A 14,244-nucleotide genomic window follows, 5' to 3' on the forward strand; every position below is an offset into this window, starting at 1 on the left:
TAACCAAACCCATGTGCTTGGCTCCAGTCTGGCCTGTAAATCAGTGCTATGGGCTCTGCTCCCCTCCCTGCAGAACGTGTCCCAGCCTGCCAGCCCCACCACAGCTCTCCCATCCCAGGAGACACCCTGCGCAGGCACCCTGACTTTGCAGGAGAGGTGGGACAGGCAGCTGGAGAAGAGGGTCAGGACCCACAGATCATCTCCACAGGCACGCCGTGGGACAGGGCAGTGCTGCCGGGGGACTTTGCTCCTATCAAAGGCACCGCGGCTGCAGCACAAACACACACACACACAGAGGGAGGAGTGATGATATCATCACCTGGCTTTGCATGAGCTATTTAGGGGGTTTAATTATTATTATTATTATTTTTCTTTCCCGTTCCTCTGCCTCGGAACAATGCCCGTCCCTGCAGGGCCGCGGTTCACACCATTGTGTGGGGCTGCCCTGCCTCAGGAAGGGGGAGATCTTTATCACCCCAGGCTGACCGGGTGAGGCGAGTGAGCTCATGTTGTGCGAGGAAAGCAAGCGAGCACCTTGCCGGCAGCCTGGGATGGTGCTGGCGGCCTGGGGTGCTCTCCATGCACCTACCCCCCCAAACCCCTGCATTTGGGGGAGGCCCTGGGTGCTGGTTTAGATCCACCAGCCCCCCCAAACCAGCCTTGGGCCACCCACCACCAGAAACACACTTGGGCTGGGGTGCAGCCCCCTAAAACTGTGCTGGGGCCATCTTCTTCTGCATGTCCCCGCTCTCGCCTGGGCACAGTGATGGCGGTGGCATAGGTGCCTCTCCCGTGTTTACCCAGGAACGGGTCTAACCTGCCCACAGCCGTTTACTTTCCTCCCCGACCCTGCCCAGCCCTAAAACGGTCAGTGGCTGGGGTGGGGATGGAGGGGAAGGGGGGGAGCTGCACCCAGACACAGGCTGGCACTGCTGAGTGTGTCCTGGTGCCACAGGGAAGGTCAGAAGGAGCCCTGTCCCCCAGGGTATGCCCTGGGTGACATGGCCCGGCTCTGGCTCCCCAGGTGCAGCAGATGACAGGGCTCTTCCTGGACACAGAGTCTTTTTGGGGTGATGCAGTTTTCCCCCCACTCCGTGAGTGCAGGCGTCATCTTCCCCAGGCCCTGTGCTGGCATGGAAAGAGCCTGGAGCTGTCAGCCGCTCCCCGCGGCGCCGTGCTCGGCCCCTTTATTTGTGGAGAAAGCCAGCCAGCAAGCTCCCTGGGGTGATGGCACAGCGGTGGCACCGCACGTGCCGAGCCCCAACCCGCCCCAGTGCCCGTGGCCTTGCACCTGCCGCAGCTCCCAGCAAGAGTAAGGGGGGGCCAATGCGTCCCACCACACCGCCCATTTTGGAGGTGGCCCTGCAGCCACCGAGGGTGACAGGGACCTGCCCAGGAGCTGGGCCTGGCATCCCATCACCGCGGCTGGGGGGGGACCGAGCTGGTGCCGCTGCAAGCCACCCGCCAGGGCAGGAGGTCCCCAGGGCTGCCAGCAGCATGGGGAGCTGGTCCTTGCCCACGGCCACCCCACGGCCATTATCCTGCCCTCTCTAAGTGGCTGCCGCTTGCCGGGGCACGCGGTTCCTCTCGCCATGGGGTTTGGCCGTCCGTCCCTTCTTGCCCACATCCACGCCGACCAGTGCGTGCTTGGCCTGGGCCAGCTTGCTCTTGCGGTGGTGGGGGCGGCTGCCACACCAGAGGCGGGCGCAGTACTCCTCCACTCGCCGCAGGTTTTGGGAGCTGATGAGGTGCATGATATCCTTGAACCAAGTTTTGGGAGCCTGAGGCACCATCCGGGGCTCAGGGCAAGGCAGGCTTGAGGACTCATCCCCCCGCTCCCGGGGCAAGGTGTGTGCCAGCTGCTCACTGGCAATCACCTCCAAGGCCGTCTTGGCCACCGTCTGGGTGAAGCCGTGCTCCAATGTTTTGCAGTAGTAGATGCCGGCATCGTGGCGGTGCAGCTTGCGGAAGAGCAGCCCTTGTTCTGTCTGCAGAATCCGCTCATCTGTCTTCACCTGTCAGCCACCGGGAGGTTGGGGCGGGTCTGCGTCTGGCCCCACATCCCTCCCGTGTCCTCACAAGGGGAGCATGGAAGGTGCAGGGAGAGCCTCACCTCATCCCGCTGCTCATCGGGGGGTCTCTGGACAAACCACTGCACACTGGCCTGCGGGGACCGGGGCACGCACTCCAGGAAGGTGCTGTTGTCCTCTGCCCCATAAAGCACCTTCTCCTCAATGGTCTCAAAATCATCCACTGGGGCAAAGACAGACAGGCTCACAGGGAAGGCAGAGCCAGGCTTCCACATGCCTGGATGTCAGCCCCCCTGGGCCACCATGTAGCTTCAGTCCCCTTCTCTCCCTCTCCCTGGGGACAGACCCCAGCCCCAGCAGTACGCACCTTCTCTTGGGGCACCCCTCGGTCTACAGGACAGGGAGATGAGGGTACCCCAGCCCACCTGGGATGGCCGCAAGCCCCTCTGCCCGCCGAGGGCTGTGGATGCCAGGACATCTCGGGGCACCTGGATGAGTCCCTCAGCCCTGTGGGCCCCCCACCCAGTCCCTCACCAGTCAGGTTCTGGTCCAGACACTGGTGCACAGGGTTGCTGTGGCGGACGTTCTGGCGGCGATAGCGGCGCTTGCCAGAGGGCTGGTAGCGGGTGCAGGCGGTGCCGTCCCAGGCACAGTAGGGATCCCTGGCCAGGCAGCATTCAGCACAAGCCGTGCCATAGGTCTCACACTGGTGCAGCCGTACCTGGGCCACCCCCAGGCTGGAACCCACGTAGAGCGTTTGCTGGGGAAACGGCAAGGAGATGGTGACCCTGGCAGCCCCTGCAGGCATGGCGCCCAGGGACACCCCCCCCCCCCCAGGGCAAGCACCATGCAGGCTTTGAGAGGCTGGTGACAGAAGCTCAGTCCCTCCTGGTCACCTGCCCTGTCCCCAGCCCCGTGGCCGAGCCGTGTCTGTACTCACGCGCTTGACGGAGATCTCCATCTGGGTGATGGGTACAGGTGCCTGCAGAGGAGGAGAGCAGACACGAGGGTGGTGAAAACCTCGCCGTGGAGACCCTGACTCATTCAGAGCCGCCAGGGCTTTGGGGGGGCGCTGGGGGGAACACCCCCAGCCACCCACTGCCCTCACAGCCCTGAGACTTCCCAGTGCCCAACAACACTGTGACAGCCCTGAGCCTCCATCCCTACGTGTGTCCCCAACCTAAGCCCACCCCACTGCCCCCCTCCCTTGCAAGCAGGACAGCAAAGAGCACCTTAAAAACCTGCAGCTCCTCCAGGACGACTTCCTCGGTCGTGGCCAAGCTTGTCTTCTGCAGGACCACCACCTTCAGCACTGAGCCTGCGTCTGCGGGGAGGAGGACGGAGGTGTGAGCACCCTGCCATTGCACACCCCATCAGCATGCCCACTGGTAGCACCAGCGCCAGGGTTCCTTCCTGCACACCGCTCCTGCCGCTCACCCGTCCCAAGGAAGAGGACGTCATGCTGCCCGTCCTCGGCCTCCACCCGGTCCACCACGAGCTGGCGCAGGCGGTGGGGCAGGTTGGTCTTCACTAGGAGGGGCCGGCGGTGCCGGGGGTACACGGGCTTGTACATGAGGGGGTGAGCGCGGGCAAAGTGCAGCACCTCGTCAGGGAAGTCCTTGGTGGTGCCGTACTGCTGCCGGGGCTGGTTGGTGGTCTTACTGGGACACTGTGGGGACAAGAAGGGACCAGCTCAGCCCGACCACCCTGGCACCCGTCCCTCCTTCCCCCTCCATCACCCGCAGAGCTGGTTTGGGTCCCTCCCTGCCCTTCCATTTGGGATGCATCTTCTCCACCCCTTTGCCAGACCTTGGTCCCCAGCTGTCCCGGGGTGGATCCCGTAGGTAGCCCATCCCGGCAGGTGAGAAGATGGGGGATTGCCCCCCCGCCTCCCCGAAGAGCAATTGGAGGAGCAGAGGGGACCCGGAGCTCCAGGGAGTTGCTCACCACGCCTGGCCGTGGGTAGGGCACCCTGCCCTCGTAGGCACCCCACTGGTGGTGGGGGGTCTCCCGGTGGGCGAAGGGCCCATTGAAGACCTCCCGGATGTCGGCCATGCGGTACACACAGACAGCGGAGCCCTGGAAGACATGGCTGAAAGGGGATGGTGAATGGTGTGAGCAGGGCCATGCCCAGTGCCAGCGGCATTGATGGGGGGCATGGGAGAACCAACATCTCCGTATGGACCAGGGCAGAGCTGGCAGAGGTTGAGGAGCAGCCAGCAGCCATGTGGGGATTGTGACTGGGCAGGTCGTGGGTGGCTGCAGCTGGATATCTGCAGAGGCTGGAGCTGGACTACCCACCTGATGGTGCTGAAGAGAGCGTAGATCTCCGGGCTCTTCCCATCCTTTGTCCTCAGCAAGAAGACATCCTCTGGGGATGAAACCATGGGGTTTCTCCTGGAAGCCCAGGGGCTTCCTGAAGCCACCGACTAAGGGACCAGCCCTGGTGAGGTCCCCAGCTCCATGCATCCCTTACCCAGCTCATCAAAATGGGTGTCGATGCCACCGGGGCCAGGGACAGAGCACACCAACCGGGCTTTGTTGAAGGTACTCCACTTGTTCACCAGCACCCTCTGGCCACCAGCATCGTTCTGCAGGGACAGAGAGCATCAGAGCCACTGCTGTGACTTGGTGCATCCCTGTCCCCTGCAGTCCCCACCAGCCACTTACCACACAGACCCGCGCCACCCGGCTGACAATGGTGTGCTCCTTGCTGTCTGCCTCCATCACCTTCTCCGTGAAGAAGAAATAGGCTTTGTCATTGTCCCGGTCATCATTGTCTGGGATCAAGTGGGCTGCCACAAATTTGGGATCTACGAGCAAAAGTTGGCCATGTCAGGTGTGGCAAGAGGGCACAGCCACTGCCTCCAGACCCCCACACCACGCTGGGGCTGGATGCCAGCCAGGACAACCCCCAGACCCTGCTGTCCCGGTACCTTTCCCTGCTCGTACCTGGCATGAGGGATGCCTCACTATGGCCAGCAGATGCCCCGGCCACCACAAGGCTCATGGTCCCCAGCATTAGCCCATCTCGGGGGGGGATGGAGGGGCAGAGGTGAGCTGTTACCGTTGAGTAAGCGCTGGTCCACTTCGGTCCGCAAGGCAGAGCGGGTCCCCATGCTGCGGAAGATGCCGGGATCGCGGCCCAAGAAATCTGCGGTGAGGCCAGTGTACAGCTCCCCGCCTGGCAAAAACACCCCGCCGTGGGGCTGAGACCCAGCCCCAGCTGGCACGGGGACCGTCATCGGTCCCGGCATCCCAAAGGCTCTCAGTTCCCAAGAAAAACAACCCACCGATGACAGTGCTGGCGAAGGCGCGGCTGGGCTCGTGCGGGCACCTGCCCCGGCCAGTCTCCACGCTGGTGGGATCCAGGCTGAAGGTGTGCTGGGCGAGGGGGAGCAGGCAGGGAGCAGGCAGGTGAGCCTCCAGCCATGCCCTGGCAGTGGGGCTGTGCCTGGGCATACAGGGGCTGGCGCTGGTCCCTGCCCAGCTCGCAGACGCCTCGCCGCACGCATCCGCAGCCCCAGCGCTCCCAAAGGGACCGTCTGGAAGCAGGATCCGTGCTTTTTGAGGCAAGTCTAATCCTATGAGAATGTGCAGCAACTGAAGGGACCCGCCGGCACCACCGCTTGTCCATCAGCCTGGCCGGAGGCATTGGGGTATGGGCAGGGCTCCTGCTGCCTGCACGGCGCCAGGCTGCGAGGAGGGAACAGGGGGCCCTGCCTTTCCACCCCGGCCAACCTGATTTATGAGCAGTGAGCTGGGAGAGGAGGAAACGCCACCCACGCTGCAGCCCCTGGCAGGACACCAGCCCCAGGGGACACGTCTGGAAAGGCGATGCCAGGCCAGAAGGGTGGGGGAGCTGGGGAGGCAATAGCGCAAGGGCAAAGGGGCAACAGGGAGCTGATTCCTGACCCCCCGGCCAAATATTCAGCGTGGGGCAAACACCACAGCCAGCATCCCCACACAGTCCTGAAGCCCCCCCCAGGAGGGAGGCAGATGATGGGGATCTACCTCCCAGTGGTGTCCCGCCGGGGATGCTCAGGATGGGCACCCCACCGTGCTGCTGCCCTACCTCGCCGCGGTGCCCCACGTAGACGAAGGCGCAGACAGGGTGGAAGGCACCCGTCCCGCAGGCCAGCAAGTGTGTTCGGTTGTAGGGGTGCAGCACACGGATGTAGTTGGCGCAGTCGGTCTGAGGGGACAGCAGGGGAGGGGAAGGGTCATGGGGGGCTCGGTGCTTCGCCCACCCACAGCTCCCTGCCTCTGCCTGGGACCCTACGACGATGGGTGAGCCCCAGCCCTGGCTCCCTGGGCTGCACCCAGGCTCTCTGCCTTTAGCCCCGTGCCAGGGGTGTGAGATGGCAGTTTGCACCCACTGACAGGGCTTGCACAGAATTCATCTGGGTGGACCCCAGCCCTTTGCAAAAGAATGTGGCTTTTTACTGGTCCTCCTGCCACTGAGAGCATCCTCGGGAGAACCACGCGTGATTCAGCCGGCACCTGGGAATCTCCTGCCCATGGGCACCCACTTGCTCACCCCATCACACAGCCCATGCTGACTGGAGAAGCAAGGTCACCTGCCCAGCAAGCTCCCAGTTGCAGCTTCTACACCCAGCCCCAAACCCCTGGGGACCCTCCTCTTCCCGGCGCCCAGGACGTGACCAGATGCAGGGACGTCCTTCCCTGTCGTGTTCCTGCTTGCGCAGGCAATGAAACAAAAGGAGGAAACGTGGGAGACGGAGACGGATACCCACCGGCATCCTCAGCTGTCTCCAGGACAGCCCCCATCGCTACTGTCTGGGATTGTCCCCTTCTACTGGGGACCAGTAGCAGTGACGCCCTTGGGGACGCAGACCTGCCACCTCTGACCTTGCGCTGTGTCTCCTGGCAGTTCCCACTGGAAAAGGGCTCCCATCCTTCTCCCACTCAGGCATCACCACCATTAGCTCAGCAGCTCCCCCCAGCCAGCGCCAGCCCTGCCTGCCCCCCATAACCCCCCCGCCACAGCGGGACACGAGGCCCCTCATCTGCTGGGAACACCGCCACCGAGCTGCCCCGGGGGTTCCCAGCCTCCCCGCTGTTTATTTTCCCTTTGCAAAGAGCCTCTAAAATAGCAAGTTAAAAAAAAAATATACGTTCAAGAAAAATAAAAAATTGAGCCTGCCCTGGCTTGCATCTGTCGGTGAGAGCTTGTAAAATAAACACACAGAGAGGGATGGGGACTCCTGGGAGCAATTCGTCTGGGCCAGGGGAGCCTCGGGGACTTTCTCCCTGCCATAGTCCTGTTTCATATTGGGGCAGGGGGGATGCAAAGAGGGGTGAGGTTTGGGGAGTGAGGTTGCTGAACCTGAGCGAGTTACAGATTTCCCACCCTCAGGGATGGCCAGGGTGGGCCAGGCCACGTCACTGGGGTCCGGAGCACAGCACGGGGCTTTCGGTTCCTCTGAGCTCAGGTCTCAGAGCCCGGCTGTCCCTGCCCACTCAGTGCAGCCACCTTTGGGGCACACTGCCCACTGCCCTGCGGCCGCAGGGCTGAGCAGAGCCCCGGAGACAGGATTTCCAGAGCCCGGAGCAAGCGTCTCGCATAGCCAGGCTTGGTCACCCACTCCCTGCCTCAGTTTCCCTCATGCACCAGGATGGTCCCTTGCTCTGCCCCAGCATTAACTGGCCTGCGAGCCCCATGAGGCCATGCCCGGGGGGGTGACACAGCACAGCCCCAGCGGGGGGAGAGCTGGCTGGCACAGGGGCACAAGGGGACCCCCCCAGCTCAGGGCAGAGCACGCATGGGGTGACACTCACCCCCGGGTCCTTCCCCTTCCGAAAACACTCCTCCGTCTGCCCAGGGAGGGGCGGCCAGTAGATCTGAAAACACAAAGGACCTGTTGGAGCAGGGGGGGGGACAGCAGGGATCCAGCTTTGCAAATACACATCCCCAGGCTGCCGATGGCATGGGGACGGAGAGAGGGACAGAGAGAGGGACCGACAGAGCCCACCCAGCCCAGGCCTCCCACCCTGCAACCCAGGGAAGGACCCTTCCTCCTGAGGAGATGCACCCCGGCGGTCACAGCTCACAGCCAGGCTGGGCTTGAGTGGTCATGCTGGGATGGCTGGAGCCGGACTGGAAGGGGGTGGACTTGTGGGTGGCCTGGGGAAAGGGTGCTGGGGGACAGCAGGGAGCAATGGAGCCCGAGTCCCCCCCCAGCCCTCGGCAGCTCTCGGACTAAGGGCAGCTTGGGTACACAAGCCCTTGACCCCATCACAGTGACCCAGCACGCCAAGGGGCACTTCATTTCCTTCTCTGCTTTCTTCTGCTAGAAACGGCCCAGAACCATGTTTAACAACCAAGAATTCGAAGAAGAGAGGATGAGGGAGGAGGGGAATCACCGCTCAGCTTTATCACTCTAGTCTGTCACCTCTTCCACCAAGAGGCTTGGAGACATCTGGGGGCTTTGCCAGCTGAGCCCTGGCACAGCTCGCTGCAACAATGGATAGTTTTAGCTCCTTGTCTCTACAGGCATTCAGCAGTATATTTGGTCCATGAAGGGGATGCCCAAATGGGGATGGGGAGCACTTGCTCTCCCAATGGCAGCTTTTTAGAAGAGTGGGGTCTGAGACTCTACTAGGCACCCAGGAATCACTGGTGGACTGCACCACTGGTCTCCTAGGCTGCCAGTCATGACTAATTGCCAGCTAAATGCCCTCCAGCCACCACAGCCAGCCCACCTTTGCCAGGCAGTATGAGTTTTTGGATGCATTTCAGGGTGCTTGAGATGGGGACATCCCCATGGCAGGTCTTATTTCAGGGTGACTTCACCTGGCTCGGTTGGGCACCGTCCGCCCAGAGGGGCGAGGAGTGCACAGGGGCCAAGGTGGGGACGGAGACCGCGGGGTGCTCAGCAGGACCCAGCTCACCTCCTTGGTGTCTGCACCAGCCCCATCCAGGAGCAGGGAGTAGAGCACATCCTTCCCTCCGATGAAGAGCCGGTCGCGGTACTCATCCAGGTACAGGGAGCGGAAGCCGAGGAAGCCTTGGTGGCCGAAGAAAAGGACGGAGCGGTTGGTGCCCAAAAGCTCTGCCAGGGAGGGAGGGAAGCATCAGGAGGAGCCATCCTGGCCCAATCACTGCTCACTTCAAAGGTCCCCTCCCAGCCACCGGCACAAGTGCTCGCCTCAAGCCTGGGAGATGTCCTGCTCCCCGGTGGCCCCCAGCCACGTCCCTCCATTTGCTGCGCACGCTGGGGTCTCCAGCCCACCCAGCTCCCAACCCACCCTACCGGGACAGCACAGCCCCGGGGCCTCAAGCTGTCACCCAACATGAGGGCAGGAGGGAAAAGCGATGGATAACGTCCCACAGCTAAGTTGCCCTCTCACACCCCCAGGAGCCCCCGCACCTGGGGCCCCAGTTGTCAGAGGATGCTGCGGCAAAGGGGCATCGCGGCAATGAAAAACGGAGAGGGGCAACACAACCGCAGGTGCCGTGTGGGCTCGCAGCCCCCTGAACACCCTTCACACCTGCTTGGGAAATGCGAAAGGATGCTCAGCCCCCCCACCCTGGTGGCGGCACCAAGGGGTCCTGGCTTTTTCAAGGGGGTGATCGGAGGGGTGCGATGGGCACAGAGGCGGGAGGATCCCTCCGAACTGCTGCTTCTGAGTATTGCAGAGCCGTCCTGGGGCCAGCAGAAGAGCTGCTCCAAGCTGCTGCGGGCAGCAGCATCCATCTCCATCCCTTCCCAGAGGTGTGGGCATCCCGGCCTTACCCTGCCCGGGGTGCTGCTCTCCCTCCCAGCCAAACACAAAGCTGCAGAGCAAGTTTGCCCCCAGCAAGGTTCGGCTGAACCACCCCGGACTCTTACCACAGCCGTGCCACAGTGAGTCGGGGTGCACGAGAGCCTGGCAAAGGCTGTGCCGTGCCGTCAGCCCCAGGCTGGGCTTGTGCTGAGCCCGGGAGGGTGGTGAGGGTGGGCAGAAAGCAGGTCCTGCCCCCGCCCCGGGTGCCAGCTGGGGACACAATAGCCGGCACCCAGCCAGTGCCACGCGGAAACGGGCACACAAAGCCCACTGCGACCGCCACCAGACCTCACTGTTGGGGAGGCTTCCTCCCTGCCATGGCATGGGGGCCACACTTGGGGAGAGGCACCGGCATGGGGACGCTGTGTCCCTGGGGTGGACATCACATCCCAAAGCAACAGGGTCTGACAGTTCAGGCTCCCAAAGCAAGTCCAAGCCTGAAACCCATGGGATGCCAAGGGGACCCTCGTGGTGACGGCGCCACAGGGGCAGTGGCGTGACTAGTTCCTGGTGGGAAATAACTTTCGGGGTCAGTAAGCCGAAAACCCCGGCACAGTGGCGCCCACCCAGCTGCCGCAGAGGGAGAGGGCAAGAGGGAATGGCTCAGCTTCACCGGGCTCTGAAACCCTGTCCCAGCAACCGCCCTGACCCCGGGCCAGGCCACCGTGACCGCCGGGTGGAGGAGGAGGAGGACAAAGCACCATTGATGAGCACAGCCATGTCCCCAGACACCCTCCACCAAGGAAGGCTGCCAGCCGCCGCTGCTGACCCCAGGGAAACCCCCAGCCAGAGCATCCCCCACACATGTCCCCGTGAGAGGGGAGGTGGCACTGGGACAGGCTCAGCTGCCAGCAGCCCAAGACACTGGGGTACCAAGCCCTGCTCTTGGTGGGGGGACAATTGTCACCTCCAACGAGGAGGTGGCCAGCGGCACAATGCCCCCATCCTAATGGGGAATGCCTCTTCTGGGACCTCCCTGCAAGGGAGATGAGCTCCATCCCCGGGGAGGGACGACACAGCCACATCCACCCCATCGCACACGTCTCCCATCCCCACCAAGTCACTCAAGGGCAGTCCCAGTGCCCTAACTGGTGATGTTGGCAGCATGGAGGGATACAGCCCCAGCAGCTCCACGCTCACTGGGAAGAACCCTGTGCCTGCAAGCCGAGCTGGCACCAGGCACTAAGGGCCCCTCCAGCCCCATCTCCCCGGGGGTACCCTCCTCCCTGTGCCCTCTCAACATCTCAGGTCCTCCTGTATCGCCGGGCTCAGCCCAGGAAAACGCTGTCGTCTCCTTCTATTCTTGCCCAGCAATAATATTTTCCCAGCTCAGAATAACATTGGCAAAGTCGTCGGGCTCCTTTTATTGTTTCAGGCAAGGCTTCCCCTTCTCCCCCAGCCCTGGCAAATTCCTCCTGCGCCTCGGGTTACACCGGCTTGGGGCGCCTTCCCTTTCCCCCCCCACCCCCAGCTTCATCTCCCCAGGGAAGAGCACCCTGCCATGCCCTATCCATCCCTGGGACCCCTTTACCCCCAGGGAGGGGGTCCCATACGAGCCACCCCCAAGTGGGGGTGGGGTCCTCAGGGGGGGCTGCAGAGAGCTTGGAGGGCACCGGGCTGTGCTGCGCTGGTCCTGGTGCACGCAGCAGCAAAATGCTCTTCCCCCTCTTATACAAGCCACTGCTGGAAGTCAAAGCAAAAAGAAAAGAGTAGCTTGAAGCGAGAGGGAGAACTGGGGACGCGGCCACCCCTGCACTCACAGCACGACACCTTCCCCTATCACCCCCTCAAACGTCGCTGCGCAGCCAGAGCCGCCAGCCACGCACAGCCCAGGCCAAAGAGTTAAGTGCAAGCAGCTTCAGTTCACCCCAGTTTTCATTTCAGAGGCTTCTAATGGTTTTAATTGAAATTTTCATTTTCTTTTTCTTCCCCCCAGGGAGGAGGCGGTGGCAGAATTTGTTTCACGGGAAATTCAGTTTCTGTTTCCAATTTGGAATAGGAACAGAATAATCAGCTTTAAAAGAAAAAAAAGCTTCAAAAGGTTGCTCGCTCCCCACGGGAGGCCGAGGAGCCCACCCGGCCCCAGGGAGCCCCTCACACCTGGGAAACAGCACGGCACGGCCAGACCACGCTGGAGTGGATCAGAGGCCGAGCCAGACCCCGAGCCCTACAACCAAGCTCCGCCGCGACCCCTAAACCTCCTAACCCTGCTGCCAAGCCCAACCTGAAGATAGGGGATCCCACCACAGGGCAGAGCCAGGAGCCATCCCGGGCGCCTGCTGCCTCCCAGGGTAAGCGGGGCCACTGCGTGCCTCAGTTTCCCCCTTTCAACAGGGAGGGAGCCCCTGGGGCCACCCCTCTGTCCCAGGACAGAGCCAGGGATGCAGCCAGCCCACGACCCAGGGCCAGGGGACCCCCAAGCCAGGCAGCACAAGGGCAGATGGCAGCTTTTTTCCCCAGCACAGGGACGTGCTCCACAGCTCCCCGGGCTCTCTGAGAGCTGGGCTGCCCCACGCTTTTCCCCGCTTTGGTGAGAGGGAAGATATGCATCATGCAATTTATTTTATTTTAATTTTTTTTAGAGCAGGTTCATTGCTTTTAGGCAAGATGGAGAAGATTGGGGCGCTCCAGACTCCTCTGTCAAGTTTGGCTGGAAGCAGCCCCTGGATTAAGCTGGCAGAGCTGGGGGTGCAGCGAGCCAGAGCAGGATCACAGGGAGAGTTTTAATTAAAAGCAAGCACTCCCAACGCAGCACCCCGAGGGTCCCCCTTGGCACCCCAGCACCCCTGGCACCCTGCTCGGTGGGCCACGGAGGGTGCCCGGGCTGAGCGGCACCCAGGGGACCTGCCGGGCAGCTGGGGGTCCGCCCGGCTCCCACCCAGCCGCGGGCAGGATGCTGAGCACCCACGGGGATGCCCACGCCGGGGGAGCACCCACGCATCGCAGCACCCACTCAACCCACATGCCAGAGCGTGCCGGTGCCAGAACAGCGCCGTGCCTCAGTTTCCCCCCGCTCCACGTGGGAGACGATCCCGCGTGGGAACCGGCGGGGCTGGAGCGGAGCCCGGCGGCGCATCCCCCCCGCTCCCCCGGGCAGCCGCCCAGCAGCCGGCTCTCCCCCCTCCTCCTCGGAGGCCCCCTCACGTCCCGCGTGGAAAGGGGAGGGGGGAGTGGGTGCAGAGCAGCCACCCACCAAAACCCCAGCCTCCAGCGCAAGGTGCCCCCCCCCCCAAAAAAAAAAAAACCAAACCAGAAACCCGCACTTTGGGCTCGGTGCCCACAGCTGAGGGTCCCCAAGCCACCACCCGGACCCTGGGGAGTGGGGAGCTGAGGACACCCCTATGTGGGCAGGCACCCCCCACCCACCCACACCCCCTCTCCCCCCCGCAGCAGGTGCCCCCGGCCCGTCTCACCGCGGTAGGGCAGGCGGAGCCGGGGCAGGCTGCGCCCCGCCGCCAGCAGCGCAGCCCCCAGCCAGCACATCACCGGCACCGCCGCCCGCATCCCGCCGCCGCTCCCGGGGCTGCCGGTGGCACCGAGCTTTTATGGGACCGCCATCCGACCGCCCCCGGCCCGCCCCGGCCCGCCCCGCCCCGGCCCCGCCATCCCCCCCCCCCCCCCCCCACCGCCACCACCACCATCCTCCGGGGCGGCGGCGGGGATGCGCGGGGGGTGTCGTGCGGGGCGGGATGGCCCCGGACCCCCCCGAGAGGTGAGCGCCGAGAGCTCCACACACCCCCAAATCGTTGCCTCCCACCGGTGGTTTGGGCTTTGCTGCAGCTCCCCCCCCCCCCCCCCCCCAAAAAAACCCACCAAAAGTAACCCTGCCAGCCCCTCCGGCTCATCCCTGGAGGATGGGGAGCAAGTGGGGGGAAGCTGGGGTCCCCCCGCCTTGTCCTCCTGGAGGGGTAGGAGAGAGCACGCAGGCCTGTCCCCCAAGAAGGATGCTCAGCGTGGGGCGATCTCCAAGCACCGGCAAGCACCCGGCTCTTGGGTCCCGTCTCAGCAGTCGGGCAAGCTGGGGCCACCAGGCCGGTTGGGGAAGGGGGCTGAGCAGGAGCGAGGAGGGGGCACGGGGTGCTGCACGCAGCCTCGGTGCACCCACAGGGCAGGGGACAGGGCAGCGGGGACGCACCGCCGTCTGCCTGCAAAGGTGCCCGCTCACCCGCACCCTGAGCGGGGACCCTGGCCAGAAAGCAGGACCCCGCGGTACCCACGCCGCTCCCATGCCAGCCTCCGCCAGGGCTGCAGGGTCAGAGGACATAGCCCTATGAGACATCAGAGAATCCACACAGGCTTCCCCACACAGGAAGCCTCGGTGCACAGGCAGGTGTCCCCCCCTCCCAAAAGCCTTGGATTTCCCCCTGCGCCTCCATGCTGGATGGAGGGGAAGGAGCAGAGGAGCTGGTGGCTTCTCCTGCAG

The 14,244-nt window shown here is 63.7% G+C and overlaps 1 protein-coding gene across 1 annotated transcript; it reads right to left on the minus strand.

Annotated features, from left to right (window-relative positions):
• Positions 1–339: 339 nt before the first annotated feature.
• Positions 340–13,336, minus strand: SEMA3G (semaphorin 3G). The gene is made up of 16 exons (XM_049827100.1): positions 13,235–13,336; positions 8,946–9,106; positions 7,833–7,895; positions 6,106–6,225; positions 5,324–5,414; positions 5,098–5,214; positions 4,701–4,843; positions 4,507–4,621; positions 4,332–4,401; positions 3,978–4,122; positions 3,468–3,699; positions 3,263–3,354; positions 2,971–3,012; positions 2,565–2,790; positions 2,114–2,253; positions 340–2,015 (listed from the first exon to the last, which is right to left on the minus strand). The coding sequence occupies exons 1-16, from the start codon at positions 13,323–13,325 to the stop codon at positions 1,551–1,553; spliced, it is 2,313 nt and encodes a 770-aa protein (XP_049683057.1). The 5' UTR covers positions 13,326–13,336; the 3' UTR covers positions 340–1,550.
• Positions 13,337–14,244: the final 908 nt, after the last annotated feature.

The sequence above is a fragment of the Accipiter gentilis genome, chromosome 23, assembly GCF_929443795.1.
Source record: "Accipiter gentilis chromosome 23, bAccGen1.1, whole genome shotgun sequence".
NCBI lineage: Eukaryota > Metazoa > Chordata > Aves > Accipitriformes > Accipitridae > Astur > Astur gentilis.